The 10,368-nt window shown below is 41.9% G+C and overlaps 1 protein-coding gene across 1 annotated transcript; it reads left to right on the top strand.

Moving 5' to 3' along the window:
• Positions 1-1,548: 1,548 nt before the first annotated feature.
• OTOP3 (otopetrin 3) lies at positions 1,549-9,706 on the top strand. Its single transcript, XM_072988893.2, has 6 exons — positions 1,549-2,001; positions 3,342-3,478; positions 4,293-4,351; positions 4,970-5,061; positions 5,982-6,943; positions 7,324-9,706. The coding sequence occupies exons 1-6, from the start codon at positions 1,551-1,553 to the stop codon at positions 7,492-7,494; spliced, it is 1,872 nt and encodes a 623-aa protein (XP_072844994.2). The 5' UTR covers positions 1,549-1,550; the 3' UTR covers positions 7,495-9,706.
• Positions 9,707-10,368: the final 662 nt, after the last annotated feature.

Raw genomic sequence — 10,368 nt, 5'->3', positions numbered from 1 at the left:
AGTGCAGTGGTTCTTAACGTGGGCGATAATGCCCCCCAGGGGGCGATTTCATTTTTCAGGGGGGTGGTAGAATGAAAAGGGGCGGTGCGGGGGCGCTGGAGCAGAAGGGGGGCGGTAGGGGGGCTCTGGAGCAAGCCAAACCTGTGAAGATGGCTGCAGCCTTTTTACAGTGTGCATGAATATATATTTTCCTACAATTTTAATTTAGTTTCAGACTTTTTGTCTTGAAATTTTTAGTTCCTGCATTTTTTATGCCCTTTTTATATTTCATCTTGCGTCTTAAAATTCACTTGCAACTAAATCATTAAATGTTACTTTTTGGGGGGCATTTCATTTTCTTGGAATTCAATTTTGTTTTCAGGGATCATTAGATTTAAGTGTCATAGATAGATAGATAGATAGATAGATAGATAGATAGATAGATAGATAGATAGATAGATAGATAGATAGATAGATAGATAGATAGATAGATAGATAGATAGATAGATAGATAGATAGATAGATAGATAGATAGATAGATAGATAGATAGATAGAAGATATCACCGCGGGGAGGGGGGCGATGATAACTTCCTCAATGGCTCAAGGGGGCGTTTCTTTCAAAAAGGTTAAGAACCACTGGTGTAGTGGATATAGTGACAGACTAAGGACTCAGGAAACTACGGTTCAAATCATTGCTCTGCCATGGAAACTCAAATGGGGGTAGCACTTGTAAAACCACTCCTTAAATATTTCACATACCTTGCAAACCCTATTAAGATTGCTCTAAATCAGCTCTGACTTGACAGAAAATAACACACACAACCTTATGCCAGGTTAGATTATTGGTCCCTCTAACCCAATATTTTTAACACTGATTGGCCACAGCTCTCTAGGATTTCAGGTTTCTCTCATCTCTCCTAGAGATGCCTAGTAGAAAACCCAAGACTTTTAAATGTGTATTCAAACTGTACTACTATCATTCCCAAGGACACAGGGGCTGGTGCGGATTACTCAGTGGTGATGGAAGAAGAACACGGTCCCTGTTCAGTATGCTATTACTACTTCATATAATTTTAACAGTATACAAACAGGCTTGAGAACTGTGGAGGACTACGGACAGTTCAGATGATTGATAGGCTACATTTTTTTATTTGGCATTTCCAGATAGGATTTGGGAAGACTTCCACTGGAGACCCTAGAAAGAAATCCTGCCACCTTTACCCAAAACAGAGCTAATATTGATCATTAATCTAATCAGTAATCTAGCTATGAGAGAGCTTCAAATGTGACATTTCAAACCCGTCCTGTTGCAATCTTCCATTCCTTGTTGGAGCCTAGAAATAGGCACATCTAATTCAACAGTAACCTCTAGATCAGGGCTGGGGAAGCCTCGGGCATCATGTTTTCAGCTGGTACCCCCACAGGCCCTTACCATTGACCAAACTGAGCGAGACTGGGAGGCATTGTAGGATGACGATGTTAGAAGACCAAAACATTCCTAACCTCCCTCTATATTCTCTACCCATGTACTCCATAACCATAATCAAACTTTGTTTAGTTCCACAGGATGATGGAAGCAAATACTCCTTCCTATCAAGCAGCCAAGGAGAATAAGGACTTGACCATGGACAGCAAAGAAGCAGTGTCGCTGAACTGCCAGCCTCAGGAAGCAGAACGAGAGGAGTCAGGTCCCACCAAAGCAGGAAGCCAGAAGATTCGCAATGAGAAGTCCTGGCTCAAACGGCATCGCTCTTCATTGCTACGCAGGGACAGGCAGGCCAGGAAAGCTGGGCAACTCTTCTCAGGCCTGATGGCCACAAATGTGGTGTTTCTAGGTAGCGCTTTTATCTGCAGCATGATTTTTAACAAGGTGGCCATTACCTTAAAAGATGTCTGGATTTTCTTGGTTATCCTCAAAATCTTGACCTCAGGTTGGATGGTATACTATTTATTCTTCACTAGGTTGAGGGCAAATGCAGTGTTATGCCGGGATCCTCATGCAGGCCCCATCTGGGTTAAAGGTAAGTACTGCTACTCAAACTTTTAACAGTGTGCTGGATTCAGAGCTGAATACAACAGATCCAGGGAATATCCTTATGGTACCCACTAAATAGCACAGTATACCACATTTCCCCCCAAATAAGACAGGGTCTTATATTAATTTTTGCTCCAAAACACATTAGGGCTTATTTTCAGGGGATGTTTTATCTTACAGTCACTTCATCTTCTTCTGGTTGCTGCACAATGCGGCACAAGGGTGGAGGGCGGGGTTTCACTTAACTGGGGCTTATTTTGGGGGGTAGGGCTTATATTATGAGCATCCTGAAAAATCATACTAGGGCTTATTTTCAGGGTAGGTCTTATTTTCAGGGAAACAGGGTATTTTTTTTACTCCATGTACAATTAAAGGGTGTTATATATTAAACTAGATATTCTTAATGTGATGTTCTTCAGCTGTACTGGACTACAGTTCCCAACATCAAAGTATTATCATTGGCCTCTCTCAATGTTTCTTGTTTCTCTCATACACACACCAAGATCCAAAAATCTATGCAGCCATTAACCAGGCCTGAAAGTGTAGACTATGCCTGGTCATGCATGAATGTCAAACTAAAGCAAAGTGGGTGCTGCTTATATACCAGCCCATAGCACTTAAAGCTCTCTCTGAGTGGTTTACAATTTACATGCTTCCCCCCCCCCCAATGAGCTGGGTACTCAATTTCCTGACCTCAGAAGGATGGAAGGCTGATTCAACCTTGAGCCAACTACTTGAACTGGGATCAACGTACCCTCTAATTTTCAGCACCACTGGGCTCTGCCTCTCTCTCTGACTTCACCTCTGTGCACGCGTGCGTGACTTGCCTCCCTGCATGTGGAGTTCCATTGCGACTAGAACCAAAAGGGCTGAAAATTATCGCTGCACAGAGAAGAAGGAAAGCTGCACAGAGGGAGGTGGAGGCATACGCTCAGCCGTGCGTCTTAGAAGGAACCTTGACTGGGATCGAACTCAGGTTGTGAACAGAGTCTTCACTGCAGTATGCAGCTTAACCCCTATGAGGCTACACAAACCGAAACCAGTAGAATGTCTCCTCCTTCAGACTTCTAATGTCTCTTAATCTGCCTTAGGGGAACTTTTAACTGTTGACAGGTTGGGCAGGGGTAGGTATGTGATTGTTAGAAAGCTAATAAAAGGGACAGATAAGAATTGAGCCAGCCACAAGAGGACAAATACTGCAGATGGGAGAAACACACACAACTCTGTTTGGCCCGTTTCCTTTGGTCTCTGCTTAGTTTTTAAAAGCTACTTTAAAAACCCCTATTGTTAGTTTGCTTTTGACAATCTCTCTCTCTCTTCATACAGGGTCTCTCCTACTGTTTGGAGCTTGCAGCGTGCTTCTGAACATGTTCTGGATTGCATATGACATTATCCACATTCATTGTAAATCCCCAGTGGAAATTGTTTTCCCATCCATAGGAATACTCTTTATCTGCATCCAGGTATTAGACCCTTCTTTTGCTACATGCCAACCTTTTATCTACAGTGTGTAGAAAGGAAAAAGATCAGAGATAGCGTATCTTCTACTAAATGAAGGGCAGTTCAGAGATCAGTTTGTTATAGATCTTATATAAACATGCGCACAGAAAGACAGAGAGAGAGCGAGAGAGCGAGAGAGCAAAATCATGCTCTGATGGACATGTTAATCTTTAAAGGAGCCACAAAAATATTTGTAGTTTTTAAAAACAGAAGTCGTTGTATATTGTTTTGTCAGGCTTCCACTCGGAAATTTTCCCATACATTTAAAGCGGCAAGAGGAAAAGCCGGTTCAGCCAGCCCAAGCGTCCTTGATCTTTCCACTACCTGCTATCTGCAATGAGCAAGACTCCAAAGTATGCTGAACGTTAAGCAAAGGTGGCAGATACGGGTAGGGGAGGGGGAAGAAGAGGACAGACCAGAGACGTTGTGACTATTCCCAGTTCACTGCTCAAATTAAATATATTCCTGCCATGTATGTGCATGAGATCTGCTACGCTGTGTCTGTTTCTGGAGATTTATTTTGTGGTTTAGTATTATGCATAGTGAGATACAAAAGATGTAATCCCCACCCCTCACCCAGTCCATAAATGATATATCCCAAGGAGTGCCACTGCATCTGTGGGATACGATCAAGAGATATTAGGAAAAAAATTACTCTCCTCTTGAACAAGGATGCAGCATACTAACCCAGTTCCACTTCAAAGTACTGTGCATGTTTGTACAGAACTGCTTGAAAGCCTAATGCTATACTAATATCCCTCTCTATGTTGATTTCAGACTTACTTTATATGGTGCCACGCAAAGGACTGTACCCAAGTTGAGCACAACATCACCAGGTAGGAAACGGGCAGCTGCATCAGAGCTACTAAAATGGTCAGATGAAAGGCACATTTGGGCCTTGGAAAGATCTTGCACAGATCCGTTTTGACTGCATTGACCCGTTTTCAGAAGCCCAAACTTCAAAATTTCTTTTTTTGCAGAATGCACATGAACACACAAAGTATGCATATTTTCCCCAGAAGCAGAACATTTGGACACACTTGGTTTGAAATGGTCATCTTGTAACCAGATTATGTTCCTTGTGTTGTAGATCCCCACAGTTTATATCTTCCTCTGTCCAGCATGTAGCAGGGTTCAGTTTTCCCAATTCCTGGAGAGTAATATAACTCTTAATTCAACTTTGTATGAGACACAACATGTCTCAGTTTTTTCTGTTACAATCCGTATTCAAACCTCAGAGTGGGAGGGAAGCGTGACTAAATTAAAATGAAATTCATCTTACTATTGGTATGGCTCCTTAGCTTGCGCATCACCCTCAGTTTAGATATCCCCATGTGTTTTATGGTATTCTGTACCAGGAGGATTCAACACCAGTATTTCATGAATAAGTGGAATACAACTTCATTCATAAAAGCCAAAAGCAAACATAACAAATGTGTGTTTTTCCTTGACAGATGTGGTCTAATGTTGACCTTGGCCACTAACCTACTGCTGTGGGTCTTAGCAGTGACCAACGACTCACTTCACAAAGAGATTCAATTAAAAGGTAATGGAACTGAAGGCAAAGTTCATTCTTCACTTTCTGAGGAAGTGTGGCTGGTAGACAATGAAAAACACGTCAACTGAACACCAAGTAGAAGCCATGCACACATCCTCAGAAACTGGCGATGTTTGTGAAGACACCAACCCCTACAAACTGCTAATCTAGGTTGTGAAATCTAATCACAGAAGCTCTCGTTGGAAAGCCTTTCAACCTTCCCCATTACTAATATAGAAATTAATTAATTCTCAGAATCCTATTCCCCTATGGACCCATATAAAGAAGAGAAGCAAAGTCAGTCAGTCACCTGTTTCCCAATCTATTTTAGAACCCTATAGAGGGTTCCACCTCTGCACCTCGATACACGGAAGAGGGAGAAAAGAGCTCCAGATCTGCCAACACCCTCCCACTGTAGCAATTTGGCAACACAATATTTTAATCTCAGGGGATTACTTGGACTCTTGCCTACCTAAGAGTTTCAACATTCCAGTGTTAAGAAACTAAAACACAAGACACCCAAAGCTGTTGATAACCCAGAAGTCATAAGGAGGTAAGGTAAGGTAAGAAACAACAGGGTCTTGTGGCCCCTTAAAGTCTAGCATGTTTGCTCTGGTGTAAGTTTCCATTAGACTACAACCCACTTCTGCAAATCCATGGAACTTCATGCCAAATATAACTTGTCCAACTTTAAGGCACCACAACACTTTGTCTTGGTTTTAATACACCAGAATGACATAGCTACATCCCTGGAAACACATAAAGGAAATAACACTAATGCCAGCATTGAAAGGCCAAGGAGCCTCTGTCCCATGCAGGCTGGCCGTGAGCATCTCATAACTGAAGGAATTAGATTGAAGGAATGAATGCATAACAGCATTGTGTTCTGAAGGAATCAAGCTGGAAACTTCACAGCAGCCTTCTATAAGACCCTGCTCTTCTCCCCCATCTTGCTGCAGGCAACTGGACCAGTTCCTGCAAATGCTCAAACACAACCACCTGCCAGGTCTTCCAGAAAGGATATATTCTGTTATACCCCTTCAACACTGAATACTGCCTGATCTCCTGCTCCATGCTTTACATCATGTGGAAGAATGTTGGACGACACCTCACTCAGCATCATACTACTTGTATCAAGCCTAGACTGAGACTCCATGGAGTCATTTTTGGGCCTCTGCTTGGCATTTCTGCAGTAATCATTGGCATCTGTATTTTTGTGATATATCAAATTCAAGCCACCAGTTCCACTCTTAGCCTGCAGGCATTCATACTCTATTATTCCTATTACATCTGTTTGTTACCTGTGATGACCATAGGGGCTTTAGCTGGAACCATCATTCATGGCCTAGAAGAGAGGGAGCTGGATACAGTAAAAAATCCAACACGGAGCCTTGATGTGATCTTGCTTATGGGAGCAGCCTTAGGCCAGATTGGCATCTCTTACTTTTCCATTGTAGCCATCGTGGCCACCAATCCAAAGGATCTGTTGAACAGCATCAACCTGGCTTATTCAGTGAGCATCATCATTCAGCACATTGCACAGAACATCTTCATTATTGAGGGGCTCCACAGGCAGCCACTCGTGGTGAATGACGTCCCTAGCCATGCAGCCTCTTCTATGGGAGATACTACCTCAAACCAGGGTCTCCCCAGTGGACACATGGTTGCATCCCACGTTTGTCAAGAGCATGCCCAGTCCACGTCCAACAAGGAGAAAGACCAGTTTGAAAAAGAGGGCTGTGAAGGTAGTTCCCCAGTTGTTTCCCACCTAGAAGAAAGAGAAGGAATCAGGAGAGCCTCACAGAACTACATCCAGACCTACCACCATTTGAACTGGAAGAGGAAAGCTCTGAAGGAAATCTCCAGTTTTTTGATCATGTGCAACATCATAGTAAGTATTTAATTGCAATGCAGGTAGATGAAAATAGTTTGCAGTATGGCATTAAGGCCATATCCTTTTAAATGTCCTCATCAACTTTGGGCATAGATATGGGATGTTGGCCAGGCTGCATAAGATGACTGATGGATCTTTGCACATGTGGCAACACCAGCCACAGTGGGCATCGATCAACAGTATGTGGTATCAGAACCAAGACTGTTATGGTTTTCAGTCACTGATGGCAGTGTCTAAAAATGGTGCTCTAAATAAAGACAGTTACAGTATATAAATGGGGTGTTAACATACTAGAAAGAAATCAAACATAATGCGTACCAACCAAACTAAGATAAGCAACTTTTGATTCCTGTATTCTTTTCACATTGCTTTTCCAGCTGTGGATCATGCCATCATTTGGAGCACATCCATCATTTGAGAATGGATTAGAGACATCATTTTATGGCTATTCCATCTGGTTTGCTATTGTCAATTTTGGGCTTCCCCTGGGTGTGTTCTACAGAATGCATTCTGTCGGTGATCTCTTGGAGGTGTATCGGTTTGTTTGAAGTTAAAATAACCCTTCATTCATTTATAATGGAGTAAGAATAGCAATGAAACAATTATGGGTATTGATAGCTCCTCCAACCTATTCCGACATTTCAAATTAAAAAGGAAGATTTGTAATCTCTTTCTGAATACTTACTATGTGGATCGTGGCAATCTAAATGTGCTGATAAGTAGCTTACTATTTCGTGGAAACACAGAGACACCATAGTAGCTTATGATAGGATTGCCTCGTTCAGTTCCCATTACTGTCTCTAATTAAACTGATGCTAAACTATCATTAACTCCAACGTATACTGCTAATGCAAATTTTGGAAGATGTGGAAACTACGCTTAAGATGATAGACTCCATCCCCTGCCAAGAACATCTTAATCTTTCAGGGTGCAACAGTTGTCTGGCCGGGACCAAAAAATAGGCCATCTTATGTTAGAGCAACATCTCACAGATATTATTCGGAAAAGACATTGTTAAGAAGGAACACTGAAGTTGTGCACATAGCCATGCCCAAAGAGGTATCAAAATATGATGTCTGAATATAGCATGCATCTCACACAAGACAATTCCAGGGATTCTTCTGAAGCCTTGTCCTACAAGATGCCCCAACAGGCATAGAATAAGTACTGTAGTAATCTTCAAGAAGAAATATAACCTAGTATCAAGTAGAGAAACGGGATCAGGAGCAAATAAGATGGTGCCCTTAGCCTGGATTTAGAAGCAATGCTCCCTTAAGTGATGAAAGGCATCTCCTTCTCCTTTCTTAACTCCTTACTGTGCTAGTTAACTTGCTTTGATTTGTGATTAGTTACTGTCAGGTAAACATGAGCTTCATTTGCCAGTTGGGATGACATAGTAGTTTTCTTTAGGGAAATCACTTAGAAGAAGAATAGGCTTATCCTAGAGAATACTTACTTATCCATATACCTCATTTACCTCTCAGTCCCACCAATTCTCTCAGCTTTTCTTGTTCAAGACTACTTTTGGAGTCTGTTTAGATTTTTAGCCTGTTCATGCTGGCACACAGTTATGGTATATGGTGCCCCCCGAAAAAAGACCTGATCCTTTTGTGTTTCTACTTAAAATGAACCATCCTTTCCCTTTAAGAGCTGACCTGTAACTGCCTGGCATGGGGTTAAAGCATGCAATCTTTTGGGGCCAATTAACTGAGATGCAAAAATAGCTCTTTGTTCTGCCTTTGTGGATGAAATTAGATTAGGCATCCTTCAGTCTCGAGAGACTATGGTAATGTGCTCTGTATGGGACTTGGAACAGCGTCTAGTGTGGCTGAGGAGGCCAATTCGAGAGTGACAGTCCCTTCCACACTGAAGACAAATACAATCTGTGAATGGATATCAAGAGTAAAAATAGATTGCACTGAAGATAAGGGCCCTTTTGATAACAATTGCACTAAATTTCAGTGTGGACAGGTCCTTAGCAATCCTTTTAGTGTCAGAGCTATAAAAGAATAATAAAGACTTTAGAGGGTACCGAAAAGGTCACAATTCCTTCCCACAAAGTCAACAAAGAAGTTCCCTGAGAGTTCCCTATTGCTATGGAGCAGCCTTGTCAAGTGTTCAGATAGGGATCCTGTGTTTGACAGGGTAGAAAGGATCTATCCTCTTATTCTGTTTTTCATCTTATCCAAATATTACCTACAAGTGTATACTGAAATGGAAACAAATAGTTTTAAAGGACAGCTGTGTCGTATTGTACTAAGATCGCAGCAGAAGTACTGAAGGCACTGCTTTTGATGGATGAAAACGTACAGAAATGGAACTGTGATGAACCCTGAAAATACCCCAGCATCTCAAAAAAAAGTTGCTTCTCCACCCCCCTTCAGAGGACACAGAGAAGCAAAAGAGAAATAATGGAAAGCTGCCTCTAAATTATGATAGGTCTTGACTCAGCCTGGTTATCGATTTTAAAAAAGGGAATAAAAGCTGGCCCCAGCTTTGTGATCAATTTATCGTTTAGCACTATCTAAATACTTCTTGTTTCTGAAGGCTAATAGATGGAAGTGTAAACATTTCAAGTTTTATTGCTCTCTTGCAAAATAAATCATTCTCAAGAGCTGGGAGATCAGGCTGGGCTTGGCTCTCTCAGAGCGCTCATCTTTTCTTTTCTTTTTTTTTTAAGGACAAGCCAAATCAGATGCAAAAGGCTTATTTAGGCACCTAGCTCAAGGAAAATCTGTACAACAGTGCATTTCTCTCAAACTTAGAAGGACAAAAGATCTTACGAGTTTGGACTCTGCATCTATACTAATTTCATTTAGCCGTATGTCAGTGGGAATTGTTAAAAGGAATAGGAGCTGGATAAATTAGCACTCTGAAGTTAATGATTACCCCGTTCCTCGCAGGTTGCAGTGCAGAATCTCATGAAAGGTCCTTGGCAATGGTTAGGGATTTGACATGAAGAAGAAGGGGAAAGGTTAGAGATCATACAAGAAGGAACAGGCAAGGAAAACAGCTAGGCACTCACAGGGTCTGAAAGTGTGCTCTTACAGTCAAGTTCACAATAAATGGGTGGCACCAGCTAACTAGGCTCCAAGCATGCTATTCAGTTTTGAAAAAAGAAAACTCCTACTGTATACCTTCATTGGAGCACCTTGCACATTGGTGTCAAGGCCTTAGAATTGCACCTTGCTTTGTACACACACTCATCCTGCACACTTTGAACTTACAAACCCCTGTGGCATTCAGGAACACCCACACACACACATCACAGCAGACCCAAACAACTGTGAAAATGCTTTGTACCATGCTGCCCTTTTTTCTTCTTCGGAGTACTGCTTCCCATGACAAACATGCCTAACCAAGAGCTCCTGCATAGCCATGACTTGAATGGAAAGGTACCAGATGCAAAGGGCCCCAGGTCA

The sequence above is a fragment of the Pogona vitticeps genome, chromosome 2 (assembly GCF_051106095.1).
Source record: "Pogona vitticeps strain Pit_001003342236 chromosome 2, PviZW2.1, whole genome shotgun sequence".
Lineage (NCBI taxonomy): Eukaryota > Metazoa > Chordata > Lepidosauria > Squamata > Agamidae > Pogona > Pogona vitticeps.
Note: the sequence above shows the minus strand (reverse complement) of the source record. Positions and strands in the feature narration are given on the sequence as shown.

Bases quoted from the DNA above. Each gene is read 5' to 3' on its own strand.
- OTOP3 (XM_072988893.2), top strand. From the start codon at position 1,551: ATGGAAGCAAATACTCCTTCCTATCAAGCAGCCAAGGAGAATAAGGAC. The intron at 3,479-4,292 runs GTATTAGACCCT...TGTTGATTTCAG, and splicing joins TACTCTTTATCTGCATCCAG to ACTTACTTTATATGGTGCCA. The intron at 4,352-4,969 runs GTAGGAAACGGG...TTTCCTTGACAG, and splicing joins GTTGAGCACAACATCACCAG to ATGTGGTCTAATGTTGACCT.